Below are 24,696 nucleotides of genomic sequence, written 5' to 3'. Positions count from 1 at the left end.
CACTGAAAGAATTAGGTGCAGTTATTTGCTGCTCCCCAGAAGGAATACGTTTGTTTTTGCGTGACTTCAAGGGTCACTATGTATTACGTGATTTTGATCCAAGATTACTGAATGTCCCCCAGCATCTGTGGGCACAAGGTCCAACTGATGTAGGCTGTATGCACATCACACCCCACCGTGTGACTCTGAAACCAGGTATAGTGTTACCACGAATCAGACAGTACAGATTGCCACCTGAGGCTGTAGCAGCTTTATCCAAAATTATTGACGAGCTCATTGTTCAAGGAGTGGTTGTAGAAACTGACTCCAATGTATGTAATTCTCCTATCATTCCAGTCATGAAACGTACTGATCCAAATGCACCTCCAGTATATCGATTAGTGATTGACCTTCGAGAACTTAATAAATGTATTATTCCCCAGTATCCAGTAGTCCCAGATATTTCTTCCCTATTGACAGCCATTGATTCTGAAGCTACGTTCTTTACTGTCATAGACCTCAAGAATGCATTTTTCAGTGTCCCAATTCATCCAGACAGCCAGTTCCTTTTCGGATTCTGTTTAAATGGAAGGAGCTATAAATTCACACGAGCTCCTCAAGGTTTCACAGAAAGTCCTAGCATTTACAGTCAAGCACTTAAAAGACAACTAGACAATATTCACATGCCAACTGACACTGCCCTGCTCCAGTATGTCGATGATCTACTGATCACAGCCCGTTCTGAACGTGACTGCGAGCGAGCGTCACTTACAGTTCTGTATTTCCTAGCCGAGATGGGGCACAAGGTGTCCCCTTTGAAGCTCCAATTCTGTGTCCAGCAAGTGGTCTACTTAGGACACTTACTGTCCAAGAGGGGTAGGCAGTTGACACCAGACCGTATCCAGTTAATAGCGAGTCTTCCTCAGCCCAAGACCCAGAAAGAGGTACGAGCTTTTATCGGCCTCACTTCCTATTGTAGACAATGGATTCCTCAGTATGCATTTCTAGCCAAGCCACTGATACAGTTAACGTCACAGGGGGCAGCCGTATCGACTGTCCTCCCTTGGACCCAGGAACATACACTTGTTTTTAATGAATTAAAGAAAGCCTTATGCCAAGCTCCAGTTCTAGCAACACCGAACTACAGTAAGCCTTTTACACTTTTTGTCACTGAACGTGAAGGTACAGCATTATCTGTTCTCACACAAGATCAAGCAGGACAATACAAGCCTTGTGCTTATTTTTCGAGCACATTAGATCCAGTAGCCCAGGCTCTGCCTGCGTGCCTCAAGTCAGTTGCAGCCACAGCTCTAGCTATCAGACAAAGTGATTCCATAGTGTTAGGACACTCCCTGACAGTACAAGTTCCACACTCCGTGGAAGTTCTTTTAAACCGAACACAGACTCAGCACTTGACAATTGCACGTTTAACAGGTTATGAACTGACACTGTTCCAGCCACACATAGATATCAGACGCTGCAACGTTCTAAATCCCGCCACACTGTTACCGTCAGTTACTTCAAATCCTGCCACACATGACTGTGTGGAAGTAGTTAACACCATGACAAAGCCAAGACAAGACTTGACAGACATTCCATTACCAGATCCCGACCTGACACTTTATGTGGATGGTTCATGTATGAGAACAAGTACAGGAGAACTAGTAGCCGCGTATGCAGTGACTACTGAAACTGAAGTTATAGAGACACACCGTATTGACACTCTGTCCGCTCAAGCAGCAGAGCTAGTCGCTCTGACCCAAGCCTGCATACGTGCCAAGAACCTGAAAGTAAACATATACACAGATTCACGTTACGCATTCGGAGTCGTACACGACTTTGGAGTGCTCTGGCAAGAAAGAGGTTTTATGACTTCTCATGGAACCAAGATTCAGCATGGTCTCCTTATTCAAGCTCTGTTAGATGCAATACATTTACCGACAGCTATCGCTATCATGAAGTGCAAAGCACATACGAAAGTCACTGACATTATTTCCCAAGGTAACGATCTAGCAGATCGAACAGCCAAGCTCACAGCTCAGACTCCAGACATTCCAGTTAACATGATACTGACACACACTCCAGATCCGACTACATGTATGACAGTTAAGGACCCCACTCAAGATGTCATAGATATCCAGTTACATGCTACTTCCGATGAAATCAAGAAATGGTCCGAACAAGGAGGGGTCCAGACAGATCAGGGATGGTTGACGAAGGGAAAAGCCACATGGTTTCTCCCCGACTCAATGGTTCAAGTCATTATTAATACCGCACATAGTCCTGCACATTTAGGAGAAAAAGCTATGTTAGACAGTATCCAGAACATTTGGTTCAACAAGCACTTACGAGCTGCAGCCAAGCAGAAAGTCCGTACTTGTATGATATGTTGCCAGTTCAATCCAGGTAAAAGTGTCCCGGTGGAACAAGGGGGATTCCAGCCTCCTGACCACCCTTTTGAAGTCCTCCAAATGGATTATATTCAGATGGAGCGATGTCGAGGTTTCAAGTATGTCCTTGTAGTTGTATGCGCTTTGTCCAGGTGGACAGAGGCATATCCAGTTCCAGATTACACAGCCGCGACCACTGCCAAGCAGCTGGTTCGTGAATTTTTCCCCCGTTATGGACTCCCTAGGGTCGTGTATTCAGACAACGGCCAGCCATTCTCATCTGAGTTAATGAAACATGTGTCCCTTCTGTTAGGGTATCAGTGGAAGTTCCATTGTGTGCGCCATCCTGAAGCAGCAGGTCTCGTAGAGAGACATAATCAGACCCTAAAAATCCGAATTGCCAAAGTTTGTAAAGAGAAAGGTGTAGACTGGCTCATAGCTCTGCCAGTCGCTCTATTTTATATGCGCATGGTCGCACATTCCAGATCAGGTCTGTCCCCTTATGAGGTCGTATTCGGCCGCCCCCCAAATATGTGGGGTACACCTAGACCCCAAAGTATTACAGATGTTTCCAGTAATATGTTGACAGATTACCTAGCTTCCTTGATGTCTGCCCTACACTCTTGTCGTTCACAGGTTGCCGCCGCATTTCCAGACAATACCGAGGTGAAACCGCATGAAATCGTTCCAGGAGACCTAGTCCTTGTAAGGAACTTTGATCGTTCAAGTCCGCTGGAGCCTCGTTGGAAGCAGCCGCGACTTGTCCTCCTGACCACCCGCACGGCCGTGAAGTTGGAAGGCCGCAAGGGGTGGGTCCACCTGTCTCACGTCAAGAAATTCCATGGAGTTCGAATAAAAACATTGGACTGTTCCATTTCAAAAGACTGCCTGAAACCAGACTCTAAAATTAATTTTGAATCCAAGCCTCCCCTGTTAGAGGAAACTCCGCAGCAGGAGTATAAAAAGAAATTACGGTCTAGTAAAATAAGTCAGCCAGTTTAATTGTCTAAGTCCCCCTTGGGTGAAGCGGTTAGACAGGTTCCTGACATGTATGAGATAGACCCCCATAGTGAGAGAGTTAGTCAAAACTCTATCAGATGTATCGTTATTCTATGTTTTCTTATGTTTTTGAGTTTGATGGTTACCTGCACAAGTTATGCATTACATTTATGTTTTCCAGTTTCTCATGTAAATAAGTATTCTAATGCTACAGTAGAGCACACATTTAGTGATCTGCCTCCTCACGAGCTATCCTATCGTCTTGCTATGCGAAACAATACGTTTATCAGAATGTTACACTATTCACACCAGACCAGCAATGCCACTAATTGTTGGGTGTGTGGTCGACTCCCCCCTTTCCAGACACCGAAGGGAGTTCTGCCACTCTTTCCTTATCCGTTTTCACATAATGGTTCGTGTGGAGCATGGTCCACGTTAACGTCATCCTCAACTGATATGTCCCTTCTGAATAGTACATGTTTTCCAGACAAGCAAGGTCTCTCCCATAGAACCGGGTTAGATCTAGAAAATGAAGTATATGATTTAGGTAATTATTCTTCGAATTTCATGGTCCTGAATGTTCAGTCTGATACTACTCCAGATTTACCTGCTATTTCAGTATTACCAGTCAAAGGCGAATTATGTGTCAGAAAGAATGGTTCCGCACATGTAGGACATAGTGATTGTACTATTATTGTCAAGTATAGTGACAGTGGGAAATCTATTTTCAAAGCCTCACGTCATTCTATTTTGTTTGTGGTCAGACCGCATATGTTCGTCTGCCCCTTGATTGGGATGGAACATGTTACATTGCCTTCCTACTGCCACCAGTTTTTCTAGCCCCATCTGATTATCATAGAAACACACATCTAGTACACATTAGACCTAGAAGGGAGATCGAGTCCCCGATTGTCGATCAAACTGAAACTGCTCTAGAACAGTATACAGACTTCAATAAAGGTTTCTTCTTCTTTATAGGCCCCGTCCAGAATAGTAAGTTAATCCGTAGGTTAACCAGAACCCTTGAAGCAGTAGTGAATGAGACTACTTCTGCTCTAGGTAATTTGACCGAAGAGCAATCTGCTATGAGATTTGTCGTGCTCCAAAATCGTCTCGTTCTTGACGTCATACTGGCCGATAGAGGAGGAGCATGTAGAGTCATCGGATCTAGTTGCTGCATTTTCATTCCTAATAACGCGCCGTCTGTTTATTCAGCTATAACCAGACTTCATAAAATTGCCCATCAGTTACACCAGAATCCAGGCACCTGGACATGGTCCGGTTGGCTCTGGAGTATAATTTCTGCCTGGGGATGGAAAGTATTGTCATTCCTAGGTATAGCAGTAATGATCATTTTCAGTTGCTGCCTCTGTGTACAATGTGGCCCTGCGATTTGCGGCATTTGTGCTACATCCTGTATTCCTAGTCTTAGTCCTAGTCCTAAGTCCCGTTCCAAGCCAATTCGAGACGAGCAAATGATACTGTATGAAATGATAGACGGTATCATGAATATTGATGTTTCCTGATGGAAACGTAGTGACAAGGAGGGAATGTGGAAAAGTAAATTTTGCCATGTTCTGTGTCCCTACGTGTTCCCCATCCTATGTTATATGTGCATGATTAATATGCATATGTATTCCCTTATGATTGATTAAAGACGCAATTCCAGTTGTGTCCAACTCTAGTATGCCAGTTTCTAGTTCTCGTGAAAGCTACGAGTATTAGGCCTATGTAAAGCTATGTTGCCACGTTTCACAGTGTGCACGTTAATTCAGAATAAAGTCTCCGTTTCTAGGCCTCAAAAGGGCCCGGACATCAGATTCAGCTCCTGTCTCCTGAACCCTCTCCGAGGAGCGATACAGCCCCCACCTGCATCCCTGACCCTTCACTTACTTCCTGCCTCACAGTGCCCGGCTCGGCCTGGCTCTGCCTGCCAGTCTGCCAAGAGTATGTTATGATTCTAGTTATCAGTCCAGCTCTCCTTCTCTGCATTCCTAAGCTACTGAATCGCATCAATAGTTTCCGTCATGGTCTAGCCTTTATGTCTCCATGTAAGAGAAATACTGTATTAATGGTCATAGAATATTCCTTGCCACACACTACATGTAGAATTATGCATGCACCAGTCTTAGAGTCTGTTAGCCTTTGCCCTGATAACTTTAGGATTCTATCAACATGTTCTCTAAACACTAGATACCAGATATGCTTAGGTACATGTCGCTCTGACACTCCAGACTTTAGTCTCCTCTTCTAGCGCAGAAGTCATAGCCCCCAGTTCTCCCTAGTCACACGTCATTGCCAGCTTGCGCGCACCACTAGGTTAGAGGTTCCGGCTCCTCAGGTAGCCCCCTCCATGTTTCCGCCCCATTTATGACATATTCTGTTACGTTTACATCACATGTCTATGTACACGCCTTTTGTTACACCTACTTTCTGCCTTATCTTTCGCGACTGCTACAAACTCCGCCCACTGCTACGCCTACTGTACTGAATGCAATGTAATTTGTTTAGTATATATATGTTATGCACTGTTATTAAAGTTACCCCCTTAGCGCGCTCATCCCAGATCCTGCCCCGGCAGCTGCCGGGCCCTGCCATCCTATTCCCGTGCAGGTTGTCCTGTTCCTGTCCTTTATGCTGTATTAAAGCCTGCAAACTCAAGATACCTCGAATCCTGACTCTTATTTATTGAACTATCTGTTTATTAATTATTCCGAAAAATAGAACAGGTATTTAATTATTTATTTACCACAGGACGAGGACTGCTCAATAATGTAGGATGAGGTGAGTACAGGGATTATTTTTTGTTTCTTTTCACAAAGGAGTAGGCGAACATTTAAAATATTTCAAGAAGAATGGGAAAAGTTGACTGAGGACCCTTGGGTGTTAACCCTTTTCATGCTGATGACGGCCGGGAGCCGTCATGGCACACAGTGCTTGTGTGCTGATGACGGCTCCCGGCCCTCATGACCGCACCCGCGATCGGAATGAGCCGCACAGGCGATGAATCGCGGCCGCGCCCAAGGGGTTAAACACTGTTCAAGGGTACACAATATAGTTTGTGAGGTGTCCATATCAGAACGAAGAACGAAGAGAGATACGGATGTCAAAGGATCAGGAGGGAATTGTGGATTTGGAGATAGAATCCGAGTAAAGGATTCTATCTCCAAATCCACAATTCCCTCCTGATCCTTTGACATCCGAATCTCTCTTCGTTCTTCTTTCTGATATGGACAACTCACAAACTATATTGTGTACCCTTGAATAGTGTTTTACACCCAAGAGTCCCGAGTCAACTTTTCTCATTCTTCTTTAAATATTTTAAATGTTCGCCTACTCCTTTGTGGAAAGAACAAAAAATAATCCCTGTACTCACCTCATCCTACATTATTGAGCAGTCCTCGTCCTCTCAAAAATCTCCTGCTTTGTCACTCTTCTCTTCCTCTTGAGGGTGTAATAGAGGAGGTAAGAGAGTCATAGAAATGTTTTGTGAGCAATCTCTTTTTGGTAGAAAAGAAGTACAGGGGATGGCGCCTAGTCATGAATCTCAGAGAATTAAACAGGTTTTTAGTTTACCAACATTTTAAGATGGAAGGGGTTCAATGTCTGAGGGATTAGTTGACAGCAAAGGATTGGTTGGTAAAACTGGATTTGAAGGATGCTTACTTTTCTGTGCCCATGACGCGAAAGAGCCGGAGAAATTTACAGTTCAGATGGAGAAGGAAACTTCATCAATTTCTATCTTTGCCTTTCGGTCTTTCATCAGTACCTTGGTATTTCACGAAGGTAATAAGGGTGGTTGTATCTTTTTTTCATCAGAGCGGGATAAGAATGATTATCTACTTAGACAATATCCTGTTGTTGTCACAGGACCAGGAGGAGCTTACGTTAGAGATGCAGGAAGTAGTGTGCAAATTAGAGGGGTTTGATTTTATCCTGAACAGGTAGAAATCTGTTTTGCAACCCTCCCAGAATTTGTAGTTTTTGGAATTTCAAGTCGAAACAATAGAGTGTCTTTTACGTCTAGCAGAGAAGAAGATAGAAATGATAAGTAAGGAGACTGCTCAGAATTTAAAGAGAGAGTTTGTAACTTTGAGAGAGATGGCAAGGATAATAGGTCTATTATCTTCTTCAATACGGGCTATTTTTCCAGGGCCCCTTCATTATTGTGCGTTGCAGAGACTGAAGGGGGCTGTGCTAATGAAAGGTTTGTTGGATAGGAGACAGAATATCCTGGAGTGCAGAGACAAAAGAAGAGTTGCTCTGGTGGACGAACAGTTTGGAGCCCTGGAATGGGCGTGCAATATTTGGAAGTGCTTTGGATTATGTCTTAGAGACAGAAGCAAATTTGAGTGGCTGGGGAGCATATTTAGGGGAATGGGAAACAGGTGGAGTTTGGACAAAGAAGGAGCAGCCATGACACATAAATTGCTTGGAAATGACAAGAGGTTTGTATGCTCTGAAGAGTTTCAAGCAGAAAGTAAAAGGATAAATAGTGTTGATGCAAATTTAGAATATATTTCTTCAGTGACTTATGTGAATAAGTTGAGCGGGACGAGGTCCTGAGGTTTAGCAGATTTGGCAAAGGAGTTTTGGAATTTGTGGCAGGAACACAGGATGGTGGTGAAGGCAGAATACCTACTGGGAGAACTAAATGTAAGCATAGATTGGAATTCAAGACATTTGAGGGATTTCAGCAATTAGAAGTTGAACCGCAGTTGTTTTTGCAGGATAGACAAAATGTGGGGTCCTCTGGAGGTGGACCTTTTTGCCAGTCGATTAACATACCAGTTGGAACAGTTTGTCAGTTGGAGCGCAGTGTCCCAGGCGTCAACAGTGGATGCATTCTAACAAGTATCGAGAGGAAGGAAAGCTTATGCTTTTGCTCCATTCGCAATGACACAGAAAGTGCTCATGAAGTTGAGACAAGAAGAGTGTCAGATAGTGTTGGTAGTACCTTTTTGGGTGTCGCAGGTTTGGTTTCCATCGGTGATGGAGTTAGCATGTGCAGAACATGTTTTAATTCCTGCCAAGGTAGGTCTTCTGAGGAACGCAGAGGAAGAGGAGCAACCTTTAGTTTAAAGCAGGGTTTTGAACCTTCTTGTCTGGAAAGTGTCAGGAGATCTGTCAGTTTCAAGGGACTTTCGGTTAAAGCTGCAGAATTACTGGAAGAATCCTGGGCTCCAGGAACTAATTATAGGTATAAAGGAATTTAGAGAATATTGTCTAGTTGGTGCTTGGAAAGGAGTTTGGATCCTGTGGAGGCTCCTGTAGTGGAGGTGGTTAATGTTTTGGTTGAAAAGTTTGAGGAAGGTTTAGAAAAATGGAAAATCAATTGTAGCAGGTTGGCGATTTTAGCAGGACATTCTCACGTGGATGACAAATCTATAGGAAGGGATGTCATTGTGTCTAGAGGTATGAAGAGTATGAGGATTAAGAGACCACCTAGAACACATAACAGTGTGCTGTGGGATGTCAATGCTGTACTGTCACCTTTTTTTGCAATGGCCAGTTAACAGGTTTTTAGACTTGAAGAGACTTTCTGAGAAGTTGGCAGGTTTATTATTTTTGGGGTCATGTAAGAGAGCATTGTATGTAAAGGCGCTAGAGGTAAGTAGCAAATTAATGGGACCAGATGGAGTGTATTTTGAGATTAAAAATAGAACAAAAACCATGTCAGACTAAGTTTTTTATCGACTTTTTGCAAAAGAGAGAAAATTGTGTGTAGTGAACTGTATGTTCGAGTATGGGCGCAGAGAATTAGAGCATACGAGTGATGGGGAAATCAACTTTTTATTTCATATGTAAAACCATTTTGTGCAGAGAGCACAGCAATCATTGCTCGGTGGGTAAAAAATGTTATAAAAAAGAGTGGTGACGAAGTGGACAGGTTCAAATCGCATTCTATACGTGGCTCTATGACAAGTAAGATGTATTTGTCTGTGGCCAGCTGGAAGAAATTTTGAGAGCTGCAGATGTGTCACATATAGGTACTTTTGCAAGGAACTACTTTACACCTATTAAACATGTTTCAAATGTGGTGATAAAGGGCTTTCAACATGCATAATGGTAACCTCCGGTCTTGAAATGAAATGGCGATTCTCCAAGCCTGGTGAAATGAGGATCAAGATATCATTATAGACATGGAGGCTAGTATTATCCCGCCCTCCCCTGCCTATGAGGGTAGGTTTTTTAAAATAAATGATTAATATAGAAGAATTGTTTATCTTGACATATGTCACATATGTTAGATTTGTTTCATTGTTAGTGCTGTGATATTGTTGAATAATAAATTATTCGGTTGAGGAAGTTTTTTCTAAAAAATAATAAAAGGAAAAAGGAAAAGAGAAGAAAAGAAAAGGTTTTATGGCACTTTGTCTTTTATTTATTTGGAACATTTATTGAGCGCACGGCAAACTCCAACGGGGGTGTCCCAGCCCTAAGGCTGCAGAGAAAGAGCATTGGCAGAGGAGACGGGCTAGGAGTGGTTAAACAGCCAGGTCTTCAAAGCTTTCCTAAAAGCTGATTCTGGAGCTGTATTACGGATATGTAAGGGCATAGCAATCCAGAGCTTTAAGGTACTGACCATAAAAGCTATGCCGCCTAACCTGGCCTTACAAAAGCAAGGAATAGAGAGCAGATGCAAGTGGTTGGATCTGAGAACTCTGTTGTGTTGGTAGATTTGCAGTCTGCGTCTCAGGTATAACAGGTCTCGACCCATGGTGGCTTTATATGCCACGGTGAGTGCCTTAAATGCAATTCTTCTGCTGACGGGCAGTCAGTGAAGATTTCGCAAGTGAGGAGAGATGGAATGACAAAAAGGAACTTTGCAGATCAATCTAGCTGCTGCATTCTGAACCATTTGTAATATGCGGATCAAATAATGGCTTAATGGGAAGATGGCCGCCGGGTAGGAGCTCCTCGTAAGAGCTCCAAGTGCTTGGGATACCTTTGGTGGTTTTATCCCTGTTAGCACCCAGCAGCATCTCCACCGCTTCGAGCAACGCAACTACCAAGTAACCGGATTTGAGCAAGTAACTGGATTTGTACAAGTAACTGGATTTGAACAGCAATTTGAACAGCAACACTCTTACCTTCTGAGGTTTCCCGACCTGCCCGGAGGCGGTGAGCTGCACAAGAGAAGACCGAGTCACCCCCACCTTCGAGTCGAGCTGTGGCGGTCCATTCTGTCTGAATTCACTGCCGCTAGCGCCGGACTCCGTGAAAGTGGACCCGGACATGGATCCCTGCTGCCGCCACCCGAGAGACCGACAACAAGAGGCACTGAACGGGTGACTGGCACCCACTGAGGAGTTGTCCTGCCCGTTCTGCATCCGCCGCCGGTGTCCCGCTCACATTGAGAGTGCTCTCCCTGTCTTGCCCGGTGAGCTGTGTGCCTGTCGGGTCGCACCGAGGGTGAGTCCCGCGCACCACGGCGACTCCAGAGGAAGTGGGCACCCTGCTGCCAAAGCGCTGTCCTGTGAGTTGTGTGCCTGCCGGTTCGCACCGGGGGTGAGTCCCGTGCACCACGGCGGTGAGTCCCGTACTTCCCGTCTGCAATCACCGCCTGGGTCCCGCTCTCGTTGGAAGTGCTCACACGGTCCTACCCGGTGAGCTGTGGGCACCATGGCGACACCAGAGGAAGTTGGCACCCTGCCACCAAGGCGAGCTCGGCGTCCCCCCCACCCCATCCCTAGCGGGATCGTGGAGCCCGACCGGGAGCCAAGCAGATGTGATTCAGCGCGGACTGTCCCAGCGCAGGCGAGCGAGGACGACCCCACCCCCCTGGAGGCTCTCGGGGGAACGAGGATCACTCTTTTTCGGCTTGTTTCAGTCGGATGCCCCTCCCGCCACCCCCCCCCCAATAAAGGATCCGAGAGATCAGTCTGCCCCCGGTGTGCTCTGCTTGTGTGAGCGGACAACTTCAACTTCAACGCAACACTGCCTTAAAGCGCCTGATTTGAACAATAGCATGGCAGCCTGACAAACATGATGACCACGATGTTCCTGAAGGTATCCGCACGCAAAATTATTATGTTAAACAATGAGGACGGATTCCTATAGTGGTAGCTGCATGCAAAATTATTTTTGCGGACACAGCGGTCCCTGCACTTTCCACTATCTAAAATGGCGGGGGCCATAAACAGGAGCCATAAATCTCCTCCTCTACCCACGTGATGACCATGAGGCTACATACCATTGCGTTCAGGGGTCACCAAAACAGAGATAATTCTCTCTCCTCACCACCAAGCATCACAGAAGCTGTACTCTCTCCTCCCCACCAAGCAACTCTCCTCCCCTCCAAGCAACATAGAAGACGGACTAACTCGACTTGCCCATGAGTAGAAAGGGAAACTAAACTCTCTAATCCACATCTACAACAGACAAAGGACTACTACTCTTGTCTATCCTTATGCTACCCTGGCGGCCATCTTTGACTAGTCCTCCACTTTGGTGGCCATCTTAGACTAGTCATCCTCATCAACTGCCCACTCCTAAGACTATCTTCAACTCTCCTTTTCTTTTTTGGTTTACACCCCTGTAACCTCAACCACTCACACCCCCCCTCCTTTACCTACTCCTCTCCTATCATGGATCGCATGGGCAAGCACACATACAAAATTAACTACCCACCCGAGTTATCCCAAAAAAACGCCAAACGATTCAAGCACAACTTCCTGAAGGCCCACCCTGAAACACCATTTGTGGACACCTATTTCTCACTGATCAATGGTGCCACGAGCACCGATATCATTCTCTACACTCTACGAAGAGCACAGTGGAGGAAAGCGCTACTTTCCACTCTCACTATCGCCACCACCAGAAAATCCGCCCATGGCCTAACACTTACTATCACACCATCCCAAGTTTTTCCAGGCAGTGCCACCATCACCATCTACAACAACGGGACCATCCTATTCCAATCCACTGATAGGAACTTGGACTTGCTTGACAACCTGTTCCCCACCTTCTTAGAACACATCTCCAACCGGCGGACCTCCTTCCCTACCTTTTCAAGCTACACAACCCCCCCCACTTCCACTTCCAATCTTCAACCTATCTTGCCCAACCTATCACAACAGCTGAACGACACACTCCTCTCCCATCCCCCCAACGCCTTAGTCAGTCACCCACCCAATGTAACCTCTTCACACCTCTCACCCACGTGCGAAGACTTCTCCCCTCATACATCCCCAGCGCTGTAGTCAGTCACCCACCCGTTATAACCTCTCCACACCCCTCTTCCAATGCCGGAGATTATTCCCCCTCATACAACCTCCATACCCCCACACTCCCTACCCCCACCTCTCACCTACTATGAATATTGCAGAAGACTCCATCGACCAGAATTTATCTCCCCCGCCCCGCGGCAGGTCCAGCCCCCCTCCCACTCTCACTCCCCACTACCCCACCCCCCCCATCCGGTCTCACAAAACACACCACCTCCCCTACCTCAACACCTCCTCCTCGCTCCCCCCACTCTCACTCCCCACTACCCCACTCCCCAAAGCGGTCTCACAGAACACACCACCTCCCCTATCTCAACGCCTCCACCCCGCTCCCCCCCCACTCTCAGCCCCCACTTCCCTCCTCTCTACAGCCTCCCCCCATCCCTCAACGCACCTGCGCCGCCCCCACCAGCACTCTCACCTGTGCCTCCAACCTCCCCCCTTCCCCATCCACACCCCCACCCACTTTCTCTCTCACCCGTCGAAGGGCACCCCACTCACTGTTACCGCAGAGCCCTGCATCAACGGTAGCACCCCCCCCCCCCCTAACAAGTTGCCTCTCCAGCTCCCCCATCAACCACTCGCCCTCGGCTCCCATCGCCTACACCATCCCCAATCCACCTCTGGACATGATTATATCTACCCTCATACAAGTCAAAGAAGAGCTCCACACCATTAAAGATCTTCTTATCACACACACCAGACAACCCGTACCTACCACTGGCTCCTCACGCAAGAAATACCCCATCCTCCCCACATACCCTCTCAAGCCATACTCCTCGCGTTGGCCCTCTATCCCCGTTCGCAATCACACCCACTGCCCCCGTCGCGCCCTCAACTCCCTTTCGGACCACGACTTATACACCCTCCTTCGCTCATTTGGCCCTGGTCCCTTAAAACACACAACCACTACACACCTCCCCATTCCCACAATTCTCACAAATCCCCTTAGGCCCCCCACTCTAAGCAACAGAAGTTCCATCCCCAATAATGTCAGAATAGTCCCCCTCTCTCTAGAATACTCAACCACCCTTCTCACTCCCAGACTCAAATGCATCCTGCTCAACTGTAGATCGGCCCCGAGACACTCCTCCGATATCGCGGATCTCATCTTAACAATGGATCTCGACCTAGCCATTCTGACTTCAACGTGGCTAACTGAATCTTCTACGCCTATAATGGACATACTAGTCCCCCCCAACTACCACATCATTAGACTCGACAGGACCGGCAAGTTGGGCGGTGGAATCGCATGCATTTTTAGGAGCAACCTCTCTGTCACCAAAGTCACCTCCCCCTCCCTCACTTCCTGTGAACTCTCCTGCCTTGATATCTCCGGCGAGAGCAAACCTGTATGCTCTTTACATGTCATCTACCACCCACCAGGGGACAACCTCACCTTCACCCAACAACTCATGGACACGATCTCTTCCAATGCCGGTCGGCAGATCACCCAAATTTACCTGGGTTACTTCAATCTCCACTGGAACGATCAGAAAGACGCAGTGGTGAATAGTCTCAAATCCTTCCTCAACGCGCTTGACCTCACCCAAATCTGTAACAGCCCGACACATGACAAAGGCTCGATCCTCGACCTTATCATCGCCAAAGAGGACTCTACCCAGTTGGGGTCGATCCAACCCTGTGACTGGTCAGACCACCACATTATCATTTTCTTCATCAACGAAAAAGTTAAACCTAACACGGCTCAACCCACCAAATCCAAGATCTGGAAAAGGGACTTGAGGAATCTCAACCCTAACGCCCTGCCTCCTCACACTTGCAGTCTCCTCCTCCCCCCTGCGGGCGCCCCTGATGTTCAATCACTGACTGACCTTTACCTCGATTCTATGAACTCAATAATCAACGAAGCTGCCCCCCTGCAACTGAAGAGAGTCTCCACCAAGAATTCGAACCCTTGGTATGATGGCAGACTCAATGAAGACAGACGTGCTATGCGAATGGCAGAGCGCACCTGGAGATCTGACCCCTCAGCACTGCACCTTAAAACGCTGAAGAACAAGAGAAATGCCTACTTTAGGAAAATCAAGCGTTCGAAATCTGAATTCTTTAGCCTCCAGCTGGACCAAGCTAAGAACCGACCAAGAAAACTGTTCGAGCTAGTCAAAAATCAAACCAAGATACAACCTCTACAATCAAATAGCACAACAAGCGATATTCCACACTGTGAAGACTTTTCTGTTTTCTTTAAGCTAAAGACAGACAACATAAGAAGTGATCTCCTCATTGATGTAAAACGATACTCCAGCCCCATCAGCATGACTACCACTCACCCTAAAAACAACGCATCATGGTCGTCATTCGACACCTACACTGAAGAGGCAATTCACAAACTGCTCGGCACCTTGAAGCCCTCTCATCACTTCATAGACCCCCTACCGGCTAATGCTGTGAAAGACTTCACCCCCCTGCTCCTCCCACTCTGGACCAAAATAATTAACAGCTCCCTTCAACAAGGTCTCATCCCAGACTCCCTCAAGGTGGGGCAAGTCACACCCATACTCAAGAAACCTACAGCTGACCCGGCTGACCTAAACAATTATCGCCCTATCACCAATATCCCCACCTTGGCCAAACTACTGGAAACATGTGTACAACTCCAATTGACAAAACACATTGATCAGTTTGACCTCCTCAACCCTCATCAATCAGGCTTCAGAGCGAAACACAGCACGGAAACGGCTTTGACGCACATAATTGATGACGCCCTCCAAATACTTGATCGCAATGATTCCTGTCTCCTCATCCTTCTTGACCTCTCCTCAGCTTTTGATACGGTCAAACATGAGAACCTATTGGAGCTGCTAAATACCAGAATGGGTTTATCCGGGGCTGTCCTCAAATGGTTCACCTCCTTCCTACACAACCGGTCTCAGAAGTTCAAGATCAACAACGTGCTGTCCTCACCTCTGCCTGTAACTTTAGGCGTCCCACAAGGATCCTCCCTATCCCCCACATTGTTCAACCTTGTCATGGAACCACTCACCACCTTGCTTCAAGCATCTAATGTACACTTCCATATGTACGCCGATGACACTCAACTCTATCTCAAGCTACAATCCCCGGAAGACATCAAGCTTCTGAACTCCACACTCAGAAACACCCAATCATGGTTGGCCATCAATCACCTCAAGCTAAATGCTCTGAAAACTGAATTCCTTCTGATCTCACCTCCCACGAAACTGGCCATCACCCAAACCTGGCTCAATCACCTAACTGCGCTCAATGTCCAACCCACCATCGTGGAATCTGCGAAATCCCTAGGCATTACACTTGACGACAAGCTCAACATGCAGCAGCACATTAGCAAAGCAACTAAAGGAGCAAACTTCCAAATCAACACTCTGAGGAAACTTAAACCCTTCATCCCAGCTAAGGACTTCCAAAATGCTGTACAAGCCCTAGTCATCCCTCGTATAGACTACGGAATTGTGGCCCTTAGCGGACTCCCCCTTTCAACAACCGCACCCCTAAGAGCCTCTTTGAACGCTGCCGCGAGACTCATCACTGGTTCATGGAAGCATTCGCATATATCCCCTGACTTAAAATCCCTGAACTGGCTGCCTGTTGAAGCCAGAATACAGCTGAAAATAGCCGTTATGACACACTCGGCTGTACACCACAAGTCACCCAGCTACCTCACCCAAAAGCTGACTATATCTGGAGGCTCGAGATCCAATAGAAGTACAAAAAATCTACTCCTGAAACCTCGTAGATTCCGGAAGGAAAAAACATGCAAACGCTCCTTCTCAGGAATGGCTCCCAGGATCTGGAATGCACTCCCTCCTGAAACCAGGTTTATCTCCTCCACAGCACTTTTTAAGAAAGAGGTCAAAGCCATCCTTATGGCCAAGTTTACCTGAACTCTATTGCTGCTGGAACAGAGACTTTTGCACCTTTTACTGTAGTACTGGTTACCTGATTGTCTGTTGGTATTATATTTGTACAGGACTGATATCCGATTATGTCACCTCACTTACTACCGATTACTATATTGTACCCAATAGTTAGTCTAACCACCTTCTGGTGGCCCTTACCCCTTGTTTCCTGCAAGTTTTAAGTAAGAGGTAAAAGCCATCCTTATGGCCTAAGCTCACCTTATCTTTATTGTTGCTGGATCAAAGACTCTGCACCGTTTTGTATTATTAGTCAATTGTTCGTTGACTGATATCATATTTGTACATGATTGCTATCCTATTATGCTACTATATTGTACCCAATAGTGTTTTAATCACCCTCCTGTTGCCCCTACCCCTGTCGCTGTAAAGCGTTCTGATATCTGCAAAGATCTTGTTCGCGCTATATAAAACTTTGAATAAAATAAAATATGAATAAATAAGCTGGGAGACCTAAGTAGAGGCTGTTAGAGTACTCCAGGCTAGATGTGACCAAGGCATGAACCACAGTCCGCCTACGGTCCAGAAGGAGAAAGTGGAGGAATTTCCTCAGGGAGTGCAGTTACCAGAAACATATGGCGGAAACCTGACTGATCTGGGCTTTGCAGGAGAGAGCTTGTCGAAATTCCTTGCTGCCTCCACAGGAACAGGAGGGGGATTCAGTTCTGTCAGCCACCAGAGCATGGAGCGGGGTGGGACCGGTTGATTAAAGAAGAGCACCTCGGTTTTCATAGAGTTCAGCTTTAGGCAGTTTTGAGTCATTAAATCCGTGATGTTGCTCAAGCACCGCCTAAAGCAGCCTCCAAATGTCTTTTAAAAGAGAAGATCAGCGCAGGAAATCACTTTCACTCCAAAAGTCTCCACCAAGAGCGCAAGAGGGGTGAGGCATACGTTGTAAACTAGAGGGCTCAGAGCCAAGCCTTGAGGGTCCCTGCAAACAAGAGGCTTCCGAGTGGAGGCAAATGGGCGCAAATACACCTGTTTGTGCGGTTCTGGAGGAAAGGCTAGAGCCAGGAGAAGACCATACCCCGTACTCCAAAATGCTGAAGTCTCTCCAGGAGATTCGGATTGGCCACAGTATCAAAGGCTGCGGATAGATCGTGCAGCACCACCATAGCTGTGTTGCCCTGATCAATGGTTATGCATACGCTCTCAGCAACTTCCAAGAGTGCAGTCTCCGTGCTATATCCTGCTCTAAAGCCCGAATTGTGAGTCATGAAACAATAGTGAGATTCCAGAAGAATGAAAAAAAAGGCATGTTGGATGAAGTTTGACTTAAGAGGAAAATATTTTAAGAGGAGGATTCAGTTGCTGTGTTAAAGGAGGAGAAATGTTCAGTGGAAGGATTATTTATGGACTTTAGTGTTCTAGTACCAGTGTTTAACCCGTTCGACGCTCATGACGAGCTCAGCTTGTCATGAGGCACAGTGCAGCTGTGCTCATGACGAGCTGAGCTCATCATAACGGCCGCGGAACGCCCACGTGGGGCTAATTCCCCTCCTGTGCGGGGCGTTCCATTGAATGGGTGGAGTCGTGACGAGCTCAGCTCGTCATGAGCTCAGCGCCACTGTGCAGCATGACGAGCTGACCTCATCACGAGCACTGCGGCGCCGCGTGGGGACCCATTCCTCCCCGCACCGCTGGGGAATTAGCCACACGTGGAATGGGTTAATGTATTCTGAGTTTTTTAAAGGTGTTGTAGGGGTGGCATTAAAGGTTAAGTATTGCATAATACCAGCCTCAGTGTCTTTAATGAAATCTTGATTCCCATTACACCAGTCTCGGAGAATCACCATTCTCCACAAGCCAGGTCATGCTGGTATAGTTACTACATCTGGCTCTGTGTGGAATTTCAGGGGTGTTTGCACTGTCCCCACACTAACTGTTGCATAGATCAACAGGGGGTCATCACTATCCAAAGCCTTTTGCCTTTGCGCACACTTCAGTTTTTAGTGCAAAAATATATTTTGTAAGAGCATCAATTACTGATATCCCACATCCAAATTGGCACAAAGCTCCGCTGCGTATTGTCACAAAGCGCTGTGCAGATCGATTTTTAGTAAATCCCGGTCGTAGTGGCCTGTCAGAGTTTGGTATTTGACACGGGTCCTGGCGGGAGCTGGTACACCAATGAGAGCAGTGACCTTTCCCATGTTGGCCGTCAGTGAGAGCAAATGGGTCCAGGCACACACATTGACCAGTCAAACTCTGTAATTAGCGAAGGACAAGTCTACTCTAGGAGGATGTTAATAGTATTTCAATAGCGACACTCAGCGGTCAATCACGGTAGAGAGAGACTAGCATGAAGCACACACGCCTTTATTTTCACAGCGGGGAGAGAGGACACAGGTATAAGAATAACTGAGGCAAAGAGCAGGATGGAGTAAGAGAGAGTTTGTGACGTGGAGAGGGAGAAACGGAATGAAATATTGAGACAGAAAGGGGGCGAGAGAGAAAAAGAGGGAGGCCAACATAAACGCCGAAAGAGATATATTAAAAGAGAGGAAGATAGACAAGAACATGAAGTGAAGAGACTAGTACTAGGGGGCTCAAACAGCGCACCCCACGCAGACATTGAAAAGGACACTCAGGTGAGAAACAGACACTGAGAAAGAGAGGCAGAGAAAAGAGAAAAGGGCAAACAAGCGGAGTGACGGGGCAGAGAGATGTATATGTCCGTGAGAAAGACAGCGAGGGGAAAAGTCACAGAAACTAAGCGGGCGAGAGAGCGAACTTTAGAGCAAGGTTGAGGGAAAGTGCAAAGGATCAGAGAGAAGCTGCGGGACACAAGGGAGGGAGAGAGAGTAAAGAGTAACATGGAGAAGGGGTAAAGTGGGGCAGTGGCGGACAGTGAGATGGCTGGGGCAGAGAAACAAACCGGGAGATGGAGGGAGAGTGAGAAATACAACGTCGAAGACGAACCCCTGAGGTACAAGGGGGCCCACCATTTCAACTATTGATTGGGGCGGGGGAGGTTATTCAGTCCCAGTCAATGGATATCTGTGAGATTGGGAGACTAAGGGGCCCCTCTCCACATTCTGCAGGGGGGTGCATTATTTTTCGTCAAGCAGGTTCTGCTGACGAAACTCTCTGTCGGAGGCTGGCGAGGGGCCCTGAGGGAGCGGGACGACCGAGACTATGTGCACTCTCGGGGCTGCCCCCGCTGTGGCCCCAGTGCTCCAAGAGGGATGGCGCTCCAGCGCAGATCATGCAGGTACATTAGATAGTATGGCCTGGGTGTCCGGTACACGCAGGTACTCTCAATACTCATAGCTCAGCTGGGACCCCCGTCAGTCTCTCTCAGTACTCTGAGGCGGGTCCCACGTCAGCTGCCCGTAATACCCTGACATGGGTGCCGTAGTAGTGCAGTCCGCTAGTTTGTATACCCCTGCAGGTACTCCCAGTACTCTGAGGGGAGTCCCCCGGCAGCGTCTCTCAGTACTCAGACATGGGTGACCCCCTGCAGTTACTCTCAGTATTCAGACATGGGTGACCCCCTGCAGTTACTCTCAGTACTCAGATATGGGTGACGTAGCCTAGCCCGGAGCCCCTCACAGCCTGCTGAACTGCGCACCCCCCCGCAGGTACAGTACTTTAGCTCGGTGGTACCCCTGAGGGCTGTACTCACTGTGGCTGACTGTGCACCAGGGCAGCCAGGCAGAGCTGAAGCAGGAGCTGCAGAAGCGCCTTTACCTCCATGCTGCCGTCTGGAGGGCAGTGTCGGAGGGCCCCTGCCCTCCATCCGCTTTTATATCTCCCGCCCCCTTCTCTTGACCTCTGCAGCCCGAAGCCTGCAAACAGACAGCCATTAATCAGTAACTGGCTGAGCCCATCCTGCCGGGAATTTTCACATTATCTGGGACTGCCGGCCACCCCCGCCTTATATGCAAACAACAGTACACACTTTTCAGTCAACAACAGAATTCTTTGGAAGGCAGGGGGTCATGCGACCCCCCGGCCATATTTAATAAAATATGAAAACAAATCAAAATTAAATCAAAATAGCAATATTTACATAATTATTAAATGCAAAATTCAGACATTAGATTTACAGCGAGTTAGACAGGTATGATGGGCTAACCTTAACAAATGTCTAATACAGCGTGTTTCCTAACCGAATCTAACATCCTACATATCAATTTTGCATTCTAATAATTTCTGGTCCTACGGCAAGGCCGTTAACCGGTGTCAGATCCTTTACCCAGCTACACCCTCACGTCTGAGTGCGCATGCGCGACAAGGGCCCGGTTACCGGGAGAGTTCGTCCCTCTCCTGATTGCCCTCGTACGCTCCGTGAACTCCATTTAACCAAAAAGGAGGGCCCTTAGACTCGCGCCATTTGCTGATGTCATAGTGTATGTGCGGGGTGGCTACCAGCCCGAGGAAAGCGTGACTCCCTCCCCCGTACCCCAAGCAAGCGGATATCCTGCCCCTGAAGTTCTAGGAGAGACCATTGGCCCCTCCCCCTGGGCAGCCCCAATCATTAATGGTGCCGCCCCCTAAGGACCTTAAATTGGTGCTCACCCATTATGACCTTACCGCCACAGGCCAGCATAGTTGACCGACTATCTGGCCCCCCGACTGCCTACACTGAAAGGTCATACCCGCCTAGCAAAACCTTCAACCCATGCCAGTATGTTCCTTATCAATAGGGCATTCCCTGACTCTGTCAAGTGGACCCCATCCCGCAGGTAGAACTGTTCACCCCAAATGCACCCATGAGGTATACTCTGCAGGTGAGGAGTTCGAAAAAGCTTGTCCAATTTATTGTTGACCCTCTTTACCGAGTGATTCAAGGCCCTGACTGATTCACCACCCCTCCATTGAAGCCTCGGTATCAACTGTGACCATGCTATAGTGCAATCCGGTAACAGTCGAGCCAGCCAACCTGCCACTGAGATTATTTCTTCCAAAAGGACCCTTCTGCCCAAGTCTACTAAATCGTTCCCTCCCAGGTGCAGGATGACCACTGAGGGCGGTGAGGTGTGGCTTCTGAGTAACTCTAACCTGTAGCCCCTAAGCTGATTAAGGCGGAGCCCCCCTCTGCCATGGAAGGAAACATTGAGACCGCCTAACTCCGCCCTCCGTCTGCCCTCTCCTGCAAGGAAAATTGATTTAGCACGTTTTACATAAGAATGACCGACTACCCATACTATAGGTGTACTCCTTTTGTCTTCCTGCTGTTGTCGAGATGTTGATGCTTGGCTCCGATGACTCAGACGAAGTTTCCGCCCTGCGTCACAGGCCCGAGAAACTGTAAGATAAACATAGACAAAGCAGGCGTCAGGGGATGTCGACTGACCTTACAACATGTGCAGCAGCACATAACACTTATAGGCATTCGAAGACCATCTCCCAATCCTCTTCACACTATTGCCATTCAAACCCCTCGCAGTGGCTTCAGTGGCTGCCCCTATCCGGAAAGAATGTGTCCCAAACTCCTTGGGGTTTAAACCTGCCTTGGCGATACACATAGCTAAGACTCTTTGGAACTGAAACCTGGTCAGTGGGGTACCATCCGCATGCATTAGCAATGCTCCCCCCGCCTCACCTGCTCGTTACTTCATTAATGCTTCCACATGAGATACCGGGCAGCACGGGTTATACGGTGCCCGGTGCAGTACTAGGCTCGCCCCTCTAGCCTCCTGATCAGTCTTGGATTTCCGGATGGTGGCCCATATTGTGTCACCCCGTATACTGGTATCTCTCAGCTGAATACCTCCCATCGTGTCAAGTTTGTTGTTGGCAACTAGTTCGCCTACTCGGAAAGCACCGTACAAGGCCAGGGAGTAAGCAGCCCTGAATAATATCACCTCTCCCGAAGAACTACATGTGTTGGGCAGGGCGAGGAATAATGCTGTCAATCGTTCTAGACCAATAGGTCTTCTGCTATCGGCGGTGTTTGCCTGTAAGCGCCGCCATCCCTTCAAAGCCTTCTGTACTATGAAGCTGTCCGTAGGATCCCTGGTTCCCCTTGCTTGTGGGAAAAAGGAGACTGCTGCCTTATGTCTGCTGGCTGTTGCCGCCGAGCGCCCTTCCATGTATAATGTGTCCATGTACCCATTAAAACTAGCCTCCTGATCCCATCTGTCCTGTCATGACCCAAAAATGCACAATAGGACCTGAACGCCCATTCTTAAGCTGTCGAGGTCATGTAGTTGGGGGCACCAATCTGCCAAAGTGTCGCTGGGAAGTGAGCTGGGAAGGCTTCTGCAGCCGGTAGGTGTTCCCTGAATACCTGCATCTTAAAGCGAGAAAGGGCGTCAGATGCATTATTCAATACCCCTGGAACATGTTTAGCCCTGAAATGTACATTCAATTTCATGCAACTTAGCACAATCTCCTTTACCAGGCGCAGTATGAACTTACAGCGCGTTGCCTGCTGATTGATGCATTCCACCACGGTCATGTTGTCTGACCAGAAGATGACCGACCGATTAGCCAATCACTCGGGCCACACCTGTAGCGCAATCCAAACGTGGAACAGTTCCAGGAACCCAATGTTTGCTGTCAAACCGTTCTCATCCCACCAGTTGGGCCATCTTTGGGCCACACACTTGTTGACAAGTATGGCCCCAAACCCTACACTGCCAGCAGCGTCAGTCCATAGTCCCAACTCCGCTGAGGTCAGCGTGGGTGCACCCCACAGTACTCTGCCATTGAAACCCTCCAGGAATGCAATCCATATCCGCATGTCCTGGCGAACCTCAACTGACAGTCGTGTGCGATGATGCTTTCCCCGCAAGCCCTTCATGGCTTGCGCAATGGAGCGGGCGAATGGGCGTGCCATAGGTATGACCCTGAAGGCAAAATTCAACCGGCCCACTGCCTGTTGCAACTGGTGGAGAGTGACTTTCTTATTCTGCAAACATAGTTCAAGGGTCGCCCTGAATCGTTCAATCTTTTCTTTGGGTAACCTAAAACAGCCTTCCATGGAGTCCAGTTCAATCCCCAAGAATTCCAGGCATGTCAATGGCCCTACTGTTTTTCCCTGCGCGAGCGGGACCCCAAAAGCACGCATGAGCACGCAAAATTCCTGCAATGCCATCGCGCACTCCTGTGTGCCCGCCACACCCAGGAAAAGAAAATCATCCAGGTAATGCATGACATACCGGTGGCCCATGGCTTGTGTCAGGACCCACTCCAGGAAAGAGCTGAATGTCTCAAAATAAGCACAGGAGATAGAGCAACCCATGGGCATACACCTATCCATGTAGTACTTGCCCTCAAATGAAAAACCTAACAAATGTTGGTCTGATGGATGTACTGGAAGTAGTCTAAATGCTGACTCGATATCTGATTTCGCCATCAGTGCCCCAGGGCCCAGAACTCTCAAAATTTCAAATGCCTGGTCAAAAGACGCATACTTCACACTACAAATGGACTCATCAATCACATCATTCAATGATGATCCCTTCGGTGCTGACAGATTGTGTATGAGCCTAAACTCGCCTTTTTCTTTCTTTGGGACCACGCCTAAAGGTGAACAAACAAAGTCCTCAACCGGGATGTGGGGGAAAGGCCCCGCTATTCTACCTAAGCACAGTTCTTTCTCTATCTTGTTCGCCACCACCCCGGGGTTGTTTTTCACTTACAGTTGGTTCTTACACTGCGGTGTCCCAGTATAACCCCCAGCTGGAATCCGGAAACCATGTGTGAAACCTTCTTGGAGAGTCCTTGCAGCAGTATGATTTGGGTATCTATTGAGCCAGGGGATCATAGCATTCACGATAATGGGTGAATGAGCAATAAGGGGGTAACCTCCGCTATTCTGGTTTTCTCCTCCCTCTGTTACCTGACGCACTACCTTTTGACCGGCATGTTGTTTCTGGGTGGGAAGGATGGCCGCATATGTAACACGTGTGCTTGAACTTACACGTGCCTGGTGCCCTGTTACAGGTTCGCCTATTGAAATCCAGCAAACTCCCTTCCCCCCGTAGTACCTTTGACCTTATTGGCCATTTCCCCGCTTTGCGCTGGCCGAAAGGGCTGTTGAAAGGGCTGTTGAGGCTTGGGGGAGTAGCTTTTGTTCCAGTTTGCGCTAGTGCCTGCAGAGTGCCCCTTCTCAAACTGAGAATGCCAGGAAATAGAATCAACCTTGTCCCAAGCTAACGATCTGTTAAACTCTTTTGATTTCCTGAAAGCTATGTCGTATTCCTTCCAGGCATCCCCCCCATGATT

The 24,696-nt window shown here is 47.8% G+C and overlaps 1 protein-coding gene across 1 annotated transcript in view; it reads right to left on the bottom strand.

Moving 5' to 3' along the window:
• Positions 1 to 20,231, bottom strand: part of LOC144826880 (A.superbus venom factor 1-like) — a 1,649,148-nt gene extending 1,628,917 nt beyond the window's left edge. The window contains exon 1 of the mRNA XM_078685340.1: positions 20,144 to 20,231. Within this exon, the coding sequence (XP_078541466.1) occupies positions 20,144 to 20,214 (71 nt within the window). The 5' untranslated portion in view covers positions 20,215 to 20,231. The remainder of the gene's footprint in view (positions 1 to 20,143) is intronic.
• Between the last annotated feature and the right edge of the window lie 4,465 nt (positions 20,232 to 24,696).

The sequence above is a fragment of the Lissotriton helveticus genome, chromosome 1_1 (genome assembly GCF_964261635.1).
Source record: "Lissotriton helveticus chromosome 1_1, aLisHel1.1, whole genome shotgun sequence".
NCBI lineage: Eukaryota > Metazoa > Chordata > Amphibia > Caudata > Salamandridae > Lissotriton > Lissotriton helveticus.
The sequence above is the reverse complement of the archived record's forward strand: the minus strand, read 5'-3'. Positions and strand labels throughout refer to the sequence as shown.